The 20385-nt window shown below is 34.0% G+C and overlaps 1 protein-coding gene across 27 annotated transcripts in view; it reads left to right on the top strand.

Moving 5' to 3' along the window:
• The window catches only part of SENP7 (SUMO specific peptidase 7), a 171357-nt gene that overhangs the window by 143403 nt on the left and 7569 nt on the right, over window positions 1–20385 (top strand). For 26 of the 27 annotated variants that reach the window (XR_009563695.2, XM_060298014.1, XM_070045437.1 and 23 more), the window contains 7 exons: window positions 6238–6417; window positions 7611–7873; window positions 9588–9721; window positions 11139–11255; window positions 14966–15088; window positions 19128–19220; window positions 19852–19976. Coding sequence is in view for 26 of the 27 variants with exons in the window: in XM_060298014.1 (XP_060153997.1) it covers window positions 6238–6417; window positions 7611–7873; window positions 9588–9721; window positions 11139–11255; window positions 14966–15088; window positions 19128–19220; window positions 19852–19976 (1035 nt within the window). In the remaining variant the exon portion in view is untranslated. Of the gene's footprint in view, window positions 1–6237; window positions 6418–7610; window positions 7874–9587; window positions 9722–11138; window positions 11256–14965; window positions 15089–16014; window positions 16358–19127; window positions 19221–19851; window positions 19977–20385 lie in introns of those variants that run through there. The other variant, XM_060298022.2, reaches the window with a different exon arrangement.

Raw genomic sequence — 20385 nt, 5'->3', positions numbered from 1 at the left:
ATGATATTCCTAATTAGGAAATTTTAATAAGTTATTGTGGAATAATATAATATTAGCTATTTAAAGAAACCAAGGCCTGTGATTCAAGAGGAAATAACTTCATAAAAATAGTGCTATCATCTGTAGATAAAGACCTGGGTAACAGAGCTACCTCTCAATTTCTTTTTCTTTAATAGAGGTATAAATTATGTACAACATTATATTAATTTCAGGTGTACAACATTATGATTCGATATTTGTATATATTGCAAAATGATTCCCCCAATAAGTCAAGTTAGCATCCATCCCCATACATAGTTACAAAAATTTTTTTGTGTGTGATGAGGACTTTTAAGATCTATGCAATAGGCCTTAAATATGCAATACAGTATTATTAACAATAGTCACCATGTGCTGTACATTATATTCTCACTGCTTATTTATTTTATAATTGGATATTTATATCTTTTGATCCCCTTCTGTCATTTCGTCCACCCCCTGCTTCTGGCAACTACCAATCTGATCTCAATATCTATGAGCTTTTTTTTTTTTTTTTTAAAGATTCCACCTATAAGTTATGTCATATGGTATTTGTCTTTCTCTGGCTTATTTCGCTTACTTAGCATAATGCCCTCAAGGCATGTTGTTGCAAATGGTAAGATTTTGTTCCTTTTTTTTTTTTTGGTCAAAACAGTATTCCATTGTATATATCTCACATATTATTTATCACATATTCATTCATCCATTGATGGACACTTAGGTTTTTTCCATATCTTGGCTATTGTGAATAATGCTGCAGTTAACATGGGAGTGCATGTATATTTTTTCTAATTAGTGTTTTCCTTTCCTTTGCATAAATATCCAGAAGTGGAGTTGCTGGATCATTAAAAAAATATTTTTGAGAATGCTCTGTTTTCCATAGTGGCTGCACCAGTTTACATTCACACCAACAGTGCACAAGTGCACAAGAGTTCCTTGTTACCACATCCTTGCCAATACTCATTATTTCTTTTCTTTTTGTTAATAGCCATTCTAATAGGTGTGAGGTGGTATATCATAGTGGTTTTGATTTTCATTTCTGTGACGAGTAGCAGTGTTGACCACCTTTTTGTGTACCTGTTGGCCATCTGTATGTTTTCCTTGGAAAAATGTCTTTTCAGTGTCTCTGCCTTTTTTTCAGTCAGATTGTTTGGGGTTTTTTTGCTATTGAGTTGTATGAGTTCATTATATATTTTGGATTTTAACCCCTTATCAGATATGTGGCTTGCAAATATTTTCTCTCATTCAGTAGGTTGCCTTTTAATTTTGTTGATGATTTCCTTTGCCATGTAGAAGCTTTGTAGTTTGATGTAGTCCCACTACATCTAACTAAAATCTATAGGTAAAAACCTTTGTAATGGAGCTACCTCTCAAATTCTTATGATACAAACAAACATCAAAAATGATACTTTAGGTTTTCATCATTAATATTTTGTGCTTTGTTTCAAATGTTGCTTTCTTTATAGCTTTTCTATCCCAAATGAATATATATAAATATATATATATATATTTTTTTTTAAAATATTGTTTTGGCCATACTGCACAGCATGTGGGATCTTAGTTCCCTGACCAGGGATCTAACCCAGGCCCCTTGCATTGGAAGTGTGGAGTCTTAACCACTGGACTGCCAGGGAAGTTCCCAAATTATTATTTTTTTTTTGACATCTTTATTGGAGTATAATTGCTTTACAAGGTGTGTTAGTTTCTGCTTTATAACAAAGTGAATCAGCTCCAAATGATCTTTAAAAGGTGATTTTAATTAAAAATTTTGGAAAAATACTCTTGTCAGTGGTAATGGGTTTACGATTTTATAATGGAAGAGGAAAATATTAGTCAGCTTCTTCAAATCCTGTCTGTGCTAAATTCCCATATAAAAAAATTTTTTTTTTTTAAAACAAGGCATGCAGGGACTTCCCTGGTGGCGCAGTGATTAAGACGCTCCCAATACAGGGGGCCTGGGTTCGATCCCTGGCCAAAGAACTAGATCCCACATGCATACTGCAGCTAAGAGTTCTCATGCTGCAGCTAAGGAGCCGGCGAGCCACAACTAAGGAGCCCACATGCCGCAACTAAGGAGCAGGAAAGCTGCAACTAAGGAGTCCGCCTACTGCAACTAAGACCCGGTGCAACCAATAAATAAATAAAACAAGGCATGCATGTGAAAGGTTTTTGTAGGTGGGGAAATCTAGGGGTCTAAGTGTTTATTTTTCTGCAGCAGCTGTGGGAGAAATTTGATTTATTCATATTTATATTAGCTGTTTGGCTGTGGCTTAAAGAAAATAGTTTATTTTTTCTTCACATTTAAGAATTCCAGAGGTAGACTGAACAGGGCTGATATGATGTTTATTTGGTCATCAGAGGCCCAGACTCCTTTCATTTTCTTACTGTGTCATCCCTGACACATGACTTTCATCCTCTAGTTTGTCTCATGGTCCATATGGCTGCTCATACTCCAGCCATCGTGTTTGTTTTTTTTAAAATAAATTTGTTCATTTATTTATTTTTGGCTGCGTTGGATCTTCGTTGCTGCGCGCGGGCTTTCTCTAGTTGCAGCGAGTGGGGGCTTCTCTTCATTGCAGTGCGCGGACTTCTCATTGTGGTGGCTTCTCTTTTTGTGGAGCACGGGCTGTAGGCGCATGGGCTTCAGTAGTTGTGGCACGCAGGCTCAGTAGCTGTGGCGCACAGGCTTAGTTGCTCCGTGGCATGTGGGATCTTCCCAGACCAGGGACTGAACCCATGTTCCCTGAATTGGCAGGCGGATTCTTAACCACTGTGCCACCAGGGAAGTCCAGCCATCATGTTGTAATGTTCCAGGTAGCGAGCAGGAGGAAAGGAAAAATGGTAGAAAGAATACATACCACCTATCTCTTTCCCTTTTAAGGAGTCTTCTTGGGTGTGCATACCACCTAACCTTCTGCTTATATTTTCTTAGCTAGAATGTAGTCAAATGACCACTCATCTATTTGCAAAGGAAGCTAGGAAATAGAGTTTTTAAGAGGTGGTATCTTGCTTCCTCATAAAATTAGGGTCCTGTTACTAAAATCCCTAACAGTAGGTAGGAGAAATGATAGGCAACTCCTACTTTCAGTGTCTGTCATAGCCCTGTAACAGAATAAACTAAATATTTTGGGAAAATTTGTTAATGAGGTAAATTTTTCTTGTGATGGTGTTAAATGCCCCCTGGCTTTTTTTCTTCTTTTTTTTTTGCGGTGCGCGGGCCTCTCACTGTTGTGGCCTCTCCCGTTGTGGAGCACAGGCTCCGGACGCGCAGGCTCAGTGGCCATTGGCTCATGGGCCCAGCCACTCCGCGGCATGTGGGATCTTCCCGGACCAGGGCACGAACCCGTGTCCCCTGCATCGGCAGGCGGACCCTCAACCACTGTGCCACCAGGGAAGCTGCCCCCGGCTTTTTTAAGGGAATCTTTTTAAAGCAGCCTTCCTAAAGAATATTTAACTTTCATACTAAGAGCTTGGAACATTTGGATTAGTAATAACTACCTAGATTTCACAGAAATAGTATCTGTGTAGTATAGTATTTCACAGAATAGTATCTATTTGGGAACATTTGGATTAGTAATAACTACCTAGATTTCACAGAAATAGTATCTGTGTAGTATAGTATTTCACAGAATAGTATCTATTTGGGGCTGTGAGCTGCATGAGGAAGAAATGCTGAGAAGTTTTTCTGAAGGTTCTCACTCTTTACTTTTAACTTAATCTGTCTGTCTTTGCTGCCAGTTTCATTGACAGTTTTCAGAATGGAGGAATTACAGTGTTCATAGACTGGAAGAATTAATATTGTTAAAATGTCCATATTACCCAGAGCGGTCTACAGCACTGTAATCCCTGTCAAAGTTCTAATGGAGTCTTTCACAGAATCTAATGGAGTCTTTCACAGAAATAGAAAAAAAAATCCTAAAATTTGTATGGAACAACAAAAGACCCCAAATACCCAAAGCAGTCCTGAGAAGAACACAACTGGAGGCACCACACATCCTGATTTCAAATTGTATTACAAAGCTATAGTAATCAAAAGAGTATGATATAGGCATAAAACACACACAGAGATCAATGGAACAGAACTGAGAGCCCAGAAATAAACCCACATATATATGGTAAATTAATTTTCAACAAAGGAGCCAAGAATATACAATAGGGAAAGGATAGTTTCTTCAATAAATGGTGTTGAGAAAGCTGGACAGCCACATGCAAAGGAATGAAACTGGACCTTTACCTCTACTATATACAGAAATCAACTCAAAATGGTTTAAAGACTTAAACGTATGACCAGAAACCATAAAACTCCTAGAAGAAAACATAGGAGGTAAGCTCCTTGACATTGGTCTTGGCAGTTTTTTGCATCTGACACCAAAAGCAAAGGAAACAAAAGCAAAAATAAACAAGTAGAACTACATCAAACTAAAAAGCTTCTGCACAACAAAGGAAACCTTTAACAAAATGAAAAGACAACCTACTAAATGGGAGAAAATATTTGCAAATCATATATCTGATAAGGGGTTAATACCCAAAATATACAAAGAACTCATACAATTCAACATCAAAAAAACAAACAACCCTATTAAAAAATGGGCAGAGGACCTGAATAGACATTTTTCCAAAGGAGACATACAGATATCCAATAGACGCATGAAAAGATGCTCAACATCACTGATTGTCAGTGAAATGCCAATTGTCAGTGAGATACCACCTCACACTGGTCAGAATGGCTATCGTCAAAAAGACAGTAGATAACAAGTGCCGGAAAGGATGTGGAGAAAAGGGAAACCTCTTCCACTGTTGGCACACATTAGGATTGTAAGTTGATGCAGCCACTATGGAAAATAGTATGGAGGTTGGTCAAAAAATTAAAAATAGAACTGCCATGCGATCCAGCAATTTCACTTCAGGGTATTTACCCAAAGAAAACAAAACAGTAATTTGAAAAAGTACATGTACCTCAGTGTTCATTGCAGCATTGTTCACAATAGCCAAGGTGTGAAAACAACATAAATGTCTTCTAATAGATGAATGGATGAAGATGTGTTTTTTATATATATATATATATATATATATATATATATACACAATGGAATATTACTCAACCATTATAAAAATGAAATCTTGCCATTTGTGACAACATGGATGGATCTAGAGGGTATTATGCTAAGTGAAATAAGTCAGACAAAGACAAATACAGTATGATCTCACTTGTATGTAGAATCTGAAAACAAAAGGGAAGGAGACTCAAAGATAAAGAAAAAAAGCAGCTGGTTGCCATAGAGGAGGGTGGTGGGGAGTTGGGAGAAATAAGTGGAAAGGATTAAGAGGTATAAGCCTCCACTTATAAAATAAATAAGCAAAGGGAATGTAATATACAACATAAGGAGTATGGTCAGTAATATTGTAATACCTTTGTATGGGGACAGATGGTTACTAGACTTACCATAGTAATCATTTTATAATGTATGCAAATATCAAATCATTATGTAGTAATGTGAAACTAACATTATATGTCAACTATATTTCAATTTAAATAAGGCATACAAATCAAAAACAAAGAAAAAGAAAAAGGAGCCAGTAAATAGAGAGTAAAAGAAGAGAGAAGGTAGGTTAGAATAGGACATGACAGGATAGGAAGAGAGGAAGTCAGGAGGTGCCACCAAAAAAATTGCATCCTAGACCTTTCAGAAGCTCATATGACTCTGGGGAATCTTTGGGTAATGGCTGGTCTGTGTAGTGGAATGCAGATGTTTGAGGAGAAGAAAAATAGGCGTTAAGTGGCTTATGATAGCATTTGCAGTCTTGGTTGATAGTATTAACCAAGATAGAATTATATAGTTTTTTCAGTTATACTATGCTTAGTTTTCTGCATTGATAAGATAGTCCGAGATCATATAGTGTGAGAGGCTAAATTCCTACATTTAATTATCACTTAAAAATTGTTTGGCCCTTTCTAATTTTTTTTAAAAATTTTTTACGCCCTTTCTAATTTATGTGATCTTTTTTACTGTAATAATACTGTTTAGGTATTTCAGCCAAGTTTACTGAAATGTACTGGAAATGATATTTTTGAGAAACCTTGCATATAATTCTTTTTTTTTTTTTTGCATATAATTCTTTTTAAAAAATACATTGTGTTAAAGAGGAGTCATACAGTGCATATGGAGTGTATTCCTAAATAGATTAATTTATTACCTTGTTATCTTTTATTTATTACAGTGTCCCTGCATGAAATTTCATTGCTAGTGGATACTACACATTTAAAGCGGTTTGGGTTATGGAAAAATAAAGATGATGATCACAGTAAAAGAAGTCATGCTATCCTCTTTCTTTGGGTCTCCTCAAATTATCTTCAAGAGATTCAGACCCAATTAGAAAACTCTATGTTAAGCCAGCAATGTGAGTATAAAAAGATTTCTAAATTTCAGGATAATCTGAGAAGTCCTATAAATAAAGTAATTTTCCTCTAAAATAATTTAGTAGAATGTAATTATTTCACTGAATTGAAATAAGTTCATTGAATTCAAAATAATTTATCCCTTGATATTACGTAAGATACTTTATTCATTTAATTTCTCCTTTTAATTTTACTCAACTGATTAAAATTATCTTCTAAAATAAAAGGACTACCTTACCTTTTAGTCACTTGACATCCTTGGCTACCTGTCTTAAGAGTTTCTTGCCCTTATTTCATAATGAACTGTGACAGAACTAATCAGTGGCAAAGTCAAATAAAATACAGAAGTCTTTATCTTCAACATTTTCTATAGTTTCTAAAAAAGATAAATCAGTTTATTTACTTATGTATCATTTTTCTAAGACTGGGTTGAATACTTTTCTGGTGCTCCCATAACACTTATCTATCAATATATAATATCTTGAGATATTTCCCAACTTTGTTTAGTTTCCAGCTCCTAAAGGAGTCTGGTTTAGAATTGGGTAAATCAAATTGGTAAATTTCTTTCTTATCTCTTTAATCTCTCTGCCATTTCCCCTCCTACTCCCTTGCACATTAAAGATGTTAAGTAGTGAACTAAATTTTATGTCTTTAAAATTACTTATTTTGCTGTCCTCATTACTTCCAAATTAATTGGGAAAATTCATGATTAAATAGCAGAGAAGTTGGAAAAATACACAAGCCATTTATAATCATTATGGGAGGAGAGAATGTCATTTGATGAGAGAAAATGATTTTGAAGGAAGTGTCTGAATGGAAATTTTTTTAATTGGTAGATTTGATATATGAAGAGGGCTAGAGAAAAACAATTGCTTAGTCATCATTCATTTACTTATTCATACATTCATTAACAAACATTTAAGAGCACCTAGTAAATGCCAGGTACTGGAGATGCAGCAGTCAATACCATTGTGGAGTTTGTATTCTAACGTAGTAGGAGTCTAAAAATTGTGAGTTTTGGTTCTAGGTTACTAATGTCCTGTTTTGGGATTTAATTTGCCTGGGTTATTAACTAACATACAAAATAGTTTGTTGAGTTGTATACCAACCTTATTGTTACTAATAATTATTTTAATTATAATCCCTTTGAAAAATAACACTACTGATAAAAACTGATTTCTTTTTTCTTTCATAGCAAAATCCACTGAATTCATTTTCCTTGAGCTACACAGTTCTGTTTCACAGAGAGAAGAATTGAAATTGCAAGACATTATGACAGAAATAAGTACAACCAATGGAGAATTAGAGCTTTCTTATCCACTGTCTTGGGTTCAAGCACTTCCTTTATTTCAGAACCTCTCTTCAAAAGAAAGCTCTTTTATTCATTATTACTGTGCTTCAACTTGTTCTTTCCCTGTTGCTACTGCTGAAGAAATGAAGATGAAATCAATATCTCAGGTTAGCATATGATTAATATAATTAGTGAGGGGGAGGGAGGCAGTTCGATAAAAATTCTTTTTTTGAAATGAGCATGATTTCAGAATGCTGTGTTTTGTCAAAAGAGCACAGGAACCAACCTAAAGGAACTCCCAGTGCCAGAGCTGGAACAGTTAGATCAACAAAATCAGTAATGATAGCCTGTGATTATTATGAAAAAATAAGATATAATGCCAATTAATCTATATTGATACAAATAAATAACTGAATGGATGAATGAAAACATAAAAAAGTGGGTAAGGGACAATTCTTTCTTAGAAAAGCGTTGCAATTAATAAATGTAAAAGGAACAAGAGAAATATAAAACCACCTCTAGAAAAATCATAGTTATGATTGTTGCAGGTAAGGTCCACAGAGGGATGCTAAATTTAATGGATGAAAACTTAAGGGAAAACAGGATATGTGTACAATATCAATCTCTCACCCCAAATATTAATTAATTACAAAAAAGAAGTAACTTTTTTTTCTCCACTGTAGTAACTTACAGTGGAGAAACATTGCAGACATCACCTTAACCCAAGTGATTGAAGTTAACATTACCAGTAATAAGATATATTGACCTAATGTACCTGTCACATCATGCACGGAGAAGAGTACATCATTTCTGTGTTGTTCTTCTCAATATTGTATAACTTCAGTCTAATTGTGAGAAAAATCAGACAAACCCAGTTACAAAGTAACTGATCAACAGTCTTAAAAAATATCAAGGTCATGAAAGACAAGGAAAGATTGAGGATTTGTAGGATCCTGAAACAAAAGAAATTTGTTAGCGGAAAAACTAGTAAAATCAGAATAAAGTTTGTAGTTTAGTTTGTAGTATGATACCAACATTAATTTCTTAGTTTTAATAATTGTACTGTGGTTTAAAAAGATGTTAATATTAGGGGGATCTGTGAGAGGCTTATTTGTTTTTTGCAATTCTTTTATCAATATAAGTCTAAAATTATCTTGGAACAATTAATGGTAAGTTTTAAAATGCTGTGTTTATTTTTATAGGAGGTTGCTAATACACATGTGGCTTGTGTATCTCTGCCAAATACCTCTAGAAAGAAAAGCATTTATTAAGTTTGCTGTGACATGGGCGTGTGCACACACGCGCACACACACACACACACACACACACACACTCATGTGGGTTTGGTCTGGGGCTAAGCTGGTTTTTTAAAGGTCTGTAGAAAGCCACATTAGTGGAAGTCAAGATGTAAGCCTTCACCACTGTCTTGCATAATGTTGTAAAAATTTTGCCTGGTAATTACATTGTATATACAAATTTGTATCATAGTTTTCCATTTAACAATAAAATATCAATTTATGTTCTTATAAACTCTTCAGTCTCTCATTTAAATTTTTTCCTACTATTTATCACCTCTTTTGTTCACTTTGAACAAAATGAATACTGTTTTCAGATTCCTAAGTTAATTATAAAGCCAGACCTGTAAGTAACACTTCAGGTTAAACTTTGATCATTGTATAGTATCTTTTGATCCAAAGTATTATTTTGATTTAGTTATATCTTTATAGAAATTCTAAGAGTATATATATAACTCATTGGTATGTATCAATATTTCTTTTAGTCACATTTTCTCTTACCAGTCTAACTTTTGACTTTGTCCTTTTGAGAGTTAATACGTGTTTGTGCACATATAAGACCTTTTTCTTTGCCATTTTCTGTCAGCCCTCAAATACAGATACAGCCAAGCCTACTTACACCTTACTACAGAAGCAAAGTAGTGGTTGCTACTCACTTTCTATTACATTGAATCCAGATGAAGAATGGCGAGAAGTCAGGCCCACTGGACCTGTTCAGAAGTATGTACTGTGTCATATCCCGTTTGTAATAGGTGGGCAAATTAGTAGTTTTCATTCACATTGCTGATTTTAAGTACTTTTCCTTTTTAAATGTTTTGAGTTTTACTTTCTTGCTGACAGTTAATAATAGAAATAATTATTAAAAAGTTAAAAAAATTATTAAGAAGACAATCAATGCCATTTCATTTAGTTTTATGTTAATAAGACAGAAATGGTAGCCAAGATGTCAAATGTGGTAAGATTAAAGCATTTATTGAAAATATTTGAATAGAAGAGTATGGTTTTTAAGAATATGTATTCCGTATCTGAATATATAATAGGGAAAGTGAAATTGCTTATTAATGTGTGCCTCAATTTAGGGTACTTTATCAGAACTTCCCTTTCAGAAGTACTTCTTTGTTCGTATTTCGTCTTTTATATGTCTTCTCATGGTGGTAAGGCAGCATAAGGGAGTCTGTGCACTTGAGAGTGATTTCTATTCCTCTTCAAGATTCCTTTTCTCTGTTAAAAAAAAGAAAAAAAAAAAACAAAGGAAAGCACAGGATAGGGAAATAGCCAATAAAATAGTAACTTTCATTTTAGCCCTTAAAATTTTCCTGTGTTATTTCATTTAGGTGCCACGGTTACCAAGATTAAATCAACTGCAGATGATTCTTATCTTCTTGAATCTTTCTAGTTCAACAAGTACATATTATACCTTTATTATTGACTATAGTTGTGCAATGAGTACCACCCTGTCTGTTCCAAGATTATAGTCAGAACTCACAACTGCTCTTATGTCTGAGCTTTAAGAGAGGGTGCCAAAGGAAAAATGCCTAATTAGTTGTCATTTTGTTTTCCATTTCTTTCTGGTTGTGCTCTAATTATTTATATCCTTTATGTTCTCTTTAAGTTATGCATCGTAAGCACTTTTTTATGGGAAACTTGCCTCCTAAGCTCCCATGGTAATTCTTCATTGTCCAGCTGCTGGTGTAGACTAGCCACCAGTAGGAGAGCATTGTTTTTGACCGTTGACTCTTTTAGTCTTGGGGATTCAAACTTAGCATTGGAAACTGGAGTGTAGGAGAATCTTCTATGTTTTATTACTTCATTTTGTTGAAAGTTAAAAATTGTACAGAAGAGAGACATCCTCAACGGTATTGTCATTGACTGTGAGATAACCTATTGATTAGACAAATACTGAGACTAGCCCACATGGGAAGGATTGGAAATGAAAAGATACTCAATGAGAGTACTATTAGTAGCTTGTGAAAACAAAGGAAGGAAAATATAATTGCTTGTATCATGTCAAATATTTTTTACCCTACACATTTTAGTTATTGAATACTACTGCCCTGTTATTGTCCTATATAACAAATCCCTTTGACACTAGAGTTTTCAATATTAGTATATTTTAATTTTATTTTTACTTTTTAAGGTTGATTGTATATCCTCCACCACCTACTAAAGGGGGCTTAGGAGTAACTAATGAAGATCTGGAGTGCTTAGAAGAAGGAGAGTTTCTTAATGATGTAATCATTGATTTCTACCTTAAGTAAGTACAATGATAAATGATCTTGTCATTTGTTTTACAGGTTTTGATGTGACTATTAAATATCTTTATCTCTGAAGTAACTCTAGCTAAAAATAACCTGCCAAAATTTCAGATTTGAAAATTTTTGTCTACTAAAGTTTTCTGGTGTTGACTAATTCAGTTTCATTCCTTTACTTCCCATAGATACTATATACTTCAGAAGAGTTACTGTTGTTTTGTTTTATTTGTTTTTGTTTTTCCTTGCTATTGATTGATACTTCTTTTTAGATTTTATTTATTTATTTTTGGCTGTGTTGGGTCTTCGTTGCTGCGCGTGGGCTTTCTCTAGTTGCGGCGAGGGGGGCTACTCTTCATTGCAGTGTGCGGGCTTCTCATTGAGGTGGCTTCTCTTGTTGCAGAGCACGGGGTCTAGGCGCATTGGCTTCAGTAGTTGTGGCACTCAGGCTTAGGAGTTGTGGCTCACAGGCTCTAGAACACAGGCTTAGTAGTTGTGGCGCATGGGCTTAGTTGCTCCATGGCATGTGGGATCTTCCCGGACCGGGGCTCAAACCCATGTCCCTTGCATTGGCAGGCAGATTCTTAACCACTGCGCCACCAGGGAAGTCCCTGACTGATACTTCTTGGACTATAGTATTATTATAGTGAAGGAAGTACTTATATAATTACAGATCACTTTGGGAACCAGAAAGAAACAACTCTGTAGTTCTCTATTGTGTCTTTAAGTGCTGTAAAAGTTAACTGTCATTTTAAAAATCCATATAACTATTCCATTAAAAATAGTTTTCAACTTTTTATATAGCCAAGCTGAAGGAATGTGTAAGAAAGAAACTTTCATGAAGCAGTAATTTGTCTCTAGCCCTCATTTTGTACTCTATCCCTATACCTACGTTTCTAACATTTCAAGATGTCTCCTAATTATTTCACTGACCCTTCCCAAACCAATTTATTATTATCATATTATTTCAGCCCTATTGTTTTACTAAGAGTGCTATCCTTATTCTACTAAGGATAGGCTCAAAAATCTCACGTTATTATCTACTCTTCATCTTGGACATTGTAGATTTAATCTCTAGAAGTTCTGTTTGGGTCTTTTTCATATCTTTCATGTCTCTAACTTTTTGAACATATGGAATATAATTATTATATAACAACTGTTTTAATGTCTTTTTCTACTTATTCTAGTGTCCTTGTCAGTTCTGGGTTGGTTTCAGTTGACTGATTTTTCTCTTCATTATGAGTGGTATTTTTTTTTTCTTCTTTTTTGCATGTCTGGTGATTTTTTTACTGGGTGCTGGTATATTCCTATAAATATTCTTGAATTGTGTTTTGAGACAGATTATTTGGAAACAGTTTGATGCTTTTAAGGATCTTGCTTTTTAAGGTTTGTTAAGTGAGCCCAACAAATTAATCCCCACTATTGAGGAAAGACCCTTCTGAATACTCTACTCAGTGCTTCATGAATTATGAGGTTTTCCAGCCTGGCTGGTAGCAGCAGGCAGTATTCCCACAACCTGCGTGAATGCTGGGTACCATTCCCTCTACTTTTTTCAGGTAGTTCTTTCCCCAGTCTTAGGTATTTTCCTTACGTACATGCAGTGATCAATATTCTGCTAAATTCTTGAGGAGGACTCTGCAGATGTCTGAAGTTCTCTGTCTATAGTGCTTTTTCTTTTCCAGTATTCTGATCTGCAAACTCTCGCTGCCTTAGTCTCTCCTGACTCTCAGCATCTCCTCAACTCAGGGAATCTGCCATGTTCCACCTGGGTTATTCCCTTCTGTGCTGCAGCCTGGAAACTTATCAAGGCAGTAAGCTGAGGCAATTACGGAGCTCACCGTTTCTCAAGGGTCACTGTTCTTTGTTGCCTGACGTCCAGTGTTTTAAAAACTATTGTTTCATGTGTTTTGTCTGATTTTTTGCTTGTTTCAAATAGGAGTGTAAGTCTGATCCCTGTTATTCCATCTTGGCTGGGAGTAAAGTTTTCATTATCATTGACTCTTTACCCTCCCTTCCTTCTCTACATACTCAGTTGCCTGAGTAGTAGATTCGGTCTCTCAAATTTGTTTATTGTCTTTCTTTTGTCATCATGATCTTTTTAGTACTACTTATCTTACCTAAATTATTATTCTTTTAAAACAGTCTCCTTATATCCTTTATCTCTGTTTTCCTATCTGTTAAGTATATTATTACCACCATTATTATTCTTTACTCCATGAATGCTATTCTCACTAGAAACTTTTATTAATTTCTTACTACCTGTCAAAATGAGTTCAAACACAGTCAGGCATTTGAGTGTCTTGATAATACGACACTAATTTGTCTTTTCTGCCATCTACTTATAACCCTGAACCTATTACATAGTCCAGCAAAACTGAATTATAAACAGTTTACTAAACAAAGCCCATCCTTATTCACTCTTTTGCCTTAATGCTGTGTTACTCTTGCTTCGTGGAATATTCTTTTTACCTTAACCTGTTGAAATTTTATTCTTCTATCAAGCTTCCTCACAAGGGTTATCTTCTTGAAAACTTTTCCTGGTTTTAAACAGATATTATTAACTCTCATAATACCTTATTTGTATCTCTTTTATGGTTCATATAATATTTTGCCTTATTTTAAAGTTATTGGGTAGCATTATGATTATTTTCCTTCTAAAGGTTGAGCATCTTATATCTTACTTATTTTTGTATTCCTAAATAGTGTCAAATTTATATTTTGTGAGATGAATTGGATCATCTTTGATGTTAATTTTGATATGTTTTATTGGAATTAACTAATATAATTTTATTTCAGATTCAGTTCTAAGAGTATTTTTCTATACTTCCTTTTCACTGAACCTGCCTGTATCTCTGACTCTTTGACTTCTTTTCAGAGGGGATTCTACTTTATTTTTTAAACTACTTTCTATTTATTTTTAATATTGATGAATAACTTTCAAATAGGAAAGTGCACAAACTTTAAGTGTATAGCTCATGAATGTTCACATATGTGTGTACCCATGTTATCGCTATTCAGATTAAGGTAAGATTAAGATTAAGGTGTGTCGCCTTCCACATAGTATACCCTCCACATAACCACATTAAGAAAAATTCAAGTTGTGTTTGTCTTTTATGTTTTTTTAAAAAAGCAATCCCAAGATCATTTTTGGACCTTTATAAACTATTAACAATAGTAGAGTTCTCTAATTATGAGAGGTTTAATCACTAAGTGATTGAATTATAAACTTGTGTTGAAGAATTCTTTTAGTAAAGAAATGGACTAAGGATTTAGAGATTAGTCATGTCTCAGAGTTATTAAAATTTCTCTAGATTTATTTTGGAGCGTCATGGTTTCAGTTTTGTATTTGATTGCATGATTATTTGATTAATATGTCCTTGTACCGTCACTCTTCTGAATTGTAAGCTCTACGGGAGCAGGAATTTTTTTTGCCCCCTCTCATTTTATGTTGCTAGTATAAATATGGTGCTTGGCACATATTAGGAATTTGAGAAATATTTGTTAAGTAAATGAATATGTGGAAAATTTCTGCTTTAATTGATCTTGATAGAAGGTGAGGTAACTAAAGAACAAAAAAAAAGCTGAAATCAGAGCAAATTGCAAGATTGCTTTGACTCTAATAGGACATAAAAATGATGATTTTCTGAACACAGATAATTGGAGGAAGACCAGATAAAATCTAAAAATAATTTACTTTTGTGGTGTTACTTTGCAGGTATCTTATATTGGAGAAGGTGTCAGATGAACTTGTTGAACGAAGTCACATTTTTAGTAGCTTTTTCTACAAATGCTTGACAAGAAAGGAAAATAATTTAACAGAAGATAATCCAAATCTTTCGTAAGTCAGTCTTTCAGTGTACTTAAGTTTTAAGAGGAAAACATGCTATTTTGATGGACTTAGTGAAATAACTTCTTACAGTATTTCCTAGAGTGAGCAGTATTACCACTTTTGCAGGTGCTGGGCCTGTTTGCTCTGAGAGGCATTTCTTACCCTTCCACTGTTCTGTTCTCTATCACAGGGAGGCTGACTCTTACTGGTTGCATTTCCAATTGCATGTTTTGTGGGGGATATTGGAGGTTGGGAGGCAAGGAAAGAAGAAGTCAGGATGTTTCTTCCTTACCCTCTTTGCCTTGGGCAGTTATTCTGTTAGTGGTTCTAGTTCCTCTGTGGGTCCTTCTTTCACTGGACAGACCTGATAGAGCTCTAGCTTCCATTTGGAGGTACTACTTCTTCGCTTTGCCCTTCAACATAAGGATGTAGCATTGTCCTACTATGCTAAGCTCTGGTTGCCTCACTGATTGCCTTTTGTGGCACTGCGCTTTTTCTATCACCACTGTAGCCAGTTATTTGCATTACATTTTATCTGTCTTAAATATATAGGGAGGTTTATGTTTTCCGGGTTGGACCCTCACTAACATACTACTATTTAATTAAACTGATGTAACGTTATAAAAATACCATGTTCCCACAAATCAGCTGAATTTCTGTCCAGGTATTTTTTTGATTAATTCTAAAACCTATAGAGCAGTGGATTGGGCTAGGCAAAAAGGAGGAAGGAGTAATTCTTGTATCTTAGCAGTAACTTGGATAGTTGTGAGCCTGGAGCCACTTCACCCCTCTCCCTGCCCCTAACAATTCGTGTGATAATCTATATGGTAGGCCCATGGTAAAATTAAGAGTTTTTATTTTTAAAAAAGTTAATGTAAGCATTTGTCTACCACTTTACAAGGTACATTTTTGTACATTATTTCTTCCCATAACAGTGCTTTTAGGTATGTAAGGCATTTTTCAGATGAGGAAGCAGGCCAATAAAGATTGGCAGAACTCTGGTAAGTGACAGAACTGGTTGGTACTTAAATCTTTATCTTTTAACCTCTAATCCAGAGATGTTTTTGTTATACTGGACTGCCTTTGAAAAAATGGCTGTGAGAGCTGTTTCATCCCTTTAAAATAATAGGAATAATAGGCAAGTAAGAAGATGATTAAATGGGTAAACTGTCTGAATTTCTTGTATTGTTGGAGAAGGAGGATAGGAATAGAGAGAGTATTAACATTTATTGAGTACCTGCTTGGAGCCATGGCAGTGAACATAACGTTATTTTGTTTGATTCTACAGTAGTCTTATGACATAATGCCATTATTGTTATGAATTGAAGCTTAAAGAAGTTAGATAAGTTATCCGAAGTTGGATATAGCTTTCCAGTTTCAAAGTTCAAGCTTTGTCTGTTGTTTTTAGTATTGCAACTATATAATTTATGGCCTAAATTGGGACACTTGAGAGAATAAAAGGAGGCTTTATTAATAGCTACGCTGGGCAACCCATGTATACTGGGGCTGCCCTATACAAACTGAGATGTGTAGTCATCTATATTTTGAGTGTCTTTATGGATTTGGAATTTGTGCTGGTAGACAAGGCCTGCCAGGGTCAACTAAGGAGAAAATCACAATCTGAAAATATTCCTGATAATCAGGGTTAATGGAGAGGGATATATGGAAGGGGAAGATTTATTAAATAAATTTGATATTTAACATTTCTGATGCCCTCCTCTTCTATTTTATGAGTATAGAAACAGATGGTTGGCACCATGCACTTAATCCCACATTTTGTTTTAAGATTACTAGTCAGTGTGGAGATTATGCATTTGGCATACCCACGTAGAAACTGAGGAAATGAAAAGGTAGATTCTGCTGTATTAAAAAAATTTTTTAATTAAAAAATTAGAAAAAATTTAGATGTTGTATGAATGATCATATATAAACATAATACAGAACTGAGTTAGATGAGTGGCATCTTCCAGTGTAAGATAGATCTTATATGTATCTTATGTATAATATATATTTATATATACACATACACATATACATATGAACACATACCTACATATACACACACACAAATACTCATACTAATGCTTAGCCTGATATGTATACAATTAGTATTCACACAAAGAATCCCTACATCGGTTAAAAAAGAAAAAGAACCCAGAAGCAAAGTGACAGGGGATACAAAGCATAATTTATGGCCAGTAAATCCTACAGGAAGCTCAAACTGCTAGTGTTAGGAAATAGCAGACTAAATGTTTCACAGAGTCATTACTGTGGTTTATGAGATCCTGCAAGATCTGCTTCTGTCCATGTCCCTAAACTCATCTCGCAGCATTCTCTCCCCTTATTTATAGCACTTCAGTTCAGCCTACCTCCTTTCAGTTTTCAAATATGCTTAAGCTCTTTCCTGTTTTCTGACAGAAATTTCTTCTTCTGGCACTTTTAAATTTATTTTACAACATGATGTCTAATCATTTTTTTGTTTGTTTGTTCATTTTCTGTTTCTTATTCTAAAATACAAGCTCCATGAGGTCAGGGACTTCATCTGTCTTATTTTCTACTCTATGCCTGGTGCATTTTGCTCAATTCTTAGAACATACTAGGAACTCATAATAAAAGATAATAATGTATGTTATTGAATGGGGAAAGAACTGTTAGACATTAGTTGAGGATTTTCCATGCAGTTAGGAACAGAGAATAAGCGATTATATTGCGGCCCCCGTATTCTCTCCTGTCATCCTTGCCCCATCCAGTATCTAATGTATTCCCAATCAAATAAGGTTAGCATAATCAGGAAATCTATCAAACAGCAACATAACAAGACAAAAGAAAACCAGGTGTCTATCCTTAAGATCTTTCAGATGGAAAACAAATTAAGAGACTCTGCACTAGGTAAAAATAATAATTTATAATCGTTGTAATGGTTGGGTCATTTTGAAATAAGAAAATTTGGTAAACATATGACTCATTATTTTATGAAGTTAATCTTTTGCATAGTGACTAATTCCTACCTCATCCTTTAGCCCCATTCTTACTCCCAATGTCTACTCCTGTGAGTTTGGTTAGATATTCACATGGACAGGGATAGGGCAAAGATGTCTGTTTCCTGTGTTACTTGGTATGTAAATGTTTAAGAACTTGATGATTTGTTTAATTTTCTGACTAAAAAGAGGTCCTTCGTGGGACTGAGCCAGAAGTCACATATCACCATCTCCTTTATGCCACTGTGAAATGCTATCCCTTTCCTAGAACCTTTTTTGACATCCAAACTTGGTTTGATATCTTCCTTCTTTAACTTCCCTAATGAGGTAAAGAAAAGGAATTATTATTCATGTGTCCCAACCCTTTTCTTCATGTTTTTCCTAGATGCCATCACCATAATTCCTTTGTATCCTTTATGACACTTATATTTTAATTATTTGTTGTAGTCTTTTTCTGCCTTTATTATTTTGTAAATCCTTTTAGGGCAGTGTGAGTGATTTTCATTATTTGTTCTTAGGAACCTAATAAATATTTGTCAAAGAAATAAAGGATGGATAATGGGTATGCTTAACTCATTGTCCTATAATATTCTTATAAATGAAATAAAGGGAGATGAGTCTCATCTTTAAAAATCTAAGACTATATACCTCATCCCTCCTCTTCCATTAAGTTTTAACACCTCCTTTATCACAGATATAACATTTAGACAATTCTGTTAAGGTTTAATGATAATATTTTATATCAGCCCAGGTGGAACTAAATAGAATAAATAGGTATAGCTATTTATATTCAGTTGCTGAGACACCTTTGGAATCTGTAAAGCATTTTATGAATTGCTGCCTTTCTTTTATCCATACTTTATTGTTTATAAATAGTGATCATATTTAAAAACAGCCAGGAGTTAATAAAATGAGATAATTTTCTAGTCTGTTAAATATTATGTACCTTGAAGAAGATGGTTAAATAAACTAAAGCTAGCATTTTTCAGTGTATAAAAAAGATCCCTGAAATCCTTATCTTAAATTTTTAATTTTTTATCTATCAAATATATCTATCTTTTTGTTCCCAGAATGGCTCAGAGAAGACATAAGAGAGTAAGAACATGGACTCGTCACATAAACATCTTTAATAAAGATTACATCTTTGTGCCTGTAAATGAGTCGTGAGTATTTCAGATTATTTAAAAAAAAATCGGAGAGTACAGAAACATACTTTGTGCATTTTTAGATTAATAATCAGTAAAAAGTATGGGTAGATAAACCCAGGTATTATTTTTAATTTTTTTCTAAAGAACTAGCTAAAATAATGAGTTTATCTTGGATTTTGGTTTGACAGTACTTATATTGTAAATAGTGGGGAAAAAAAATGACAAATGCCCACAAGACTATAATGGCTTAGACATTCAGTTTATTTTGAGGTGGGACTCAAGAAAAGATTTTCTAAACAAAACAATCAAAAGCTTTTAGGATAAATTTTCAAATATTTAAGAGAACAAGGTCTTTAAGCACTAACAGAAAAAAGGTGATGCTATAAGTCTCTTTGTTTGTTTATTAAAGCAGATTCTCAACAGGAAACACTAATTATATAAAAGTAAATGAGTTTGACTTACTCAGATTTTATCCTAAGAAGTCTTAGTGCTTTTTAAATTAGTTTTGGAATCGTGTTCAGATACCACGGTGGACTTCTTCAAAATTGATGTTTGTTATACCCACCTTCTCAGCTATAGTTCTAGAACGTATTCTTCTACATTGTTTAGATTTTGTGTTATTAAGATTATATTTCTTTTTCAACAGGTCTCACTGGTATCTTGCAGTCATTTGTTTTCCATGGTTAGAAGAAGCTGTGTATGAAGATTTTCCACAAACTATATCCCAGCACTCCCAGGCTCAGCAATCCCAACATGACAACAAAACAATAGGTGATAAACTTAATGTGGATGGTGTTTTTAATAATGTTGGCAACAGTAAAATGATTATAGAGAACAATATGAAGTTAAAGGATAGTATAATTATTTCTTATCATTTAGTTTATTAGAAGAAATGTCTGAAATTTTCATGATAGATACCCAAGACTCATGTATAAACAAAATGTAATTGTCAGGTTTTACTGTTATATCAAGTTTTATCATAGCAGTTTTTATAAAATAATCTTTCTAAAAGATTATTTTTATAAATCTTTTTTTATAAATTATTATTTTTATAAAATATTTTATAAAATATTTATATTTTTATAAATTATTTTTATAAATCTATTTTATAAATCTTATTTTATAAATCTTTTATAAAATAATCTTTCTAAGAATTCAAGGCATAGATTGAAATCTCCCC

Source organism: Globicephala melas, chromosome 4, assembly GCF_963455315.2.
Source record: "Globicephala melas chromosome 4, mGloMel1.2, whole genome shotgun sequence".
NCBI classification, from domain to species: domain Eukaryota; kingdom Metazoa; phylum Chordata; class Mammalia; order Artiodactyla; family Delphinidae; genus Globicephala; species Globicephala melas.
Note: the sequence above shows the minus strand (reverse complement) of the source record. Positions and strands in the feature narration are given on the sequence as shown.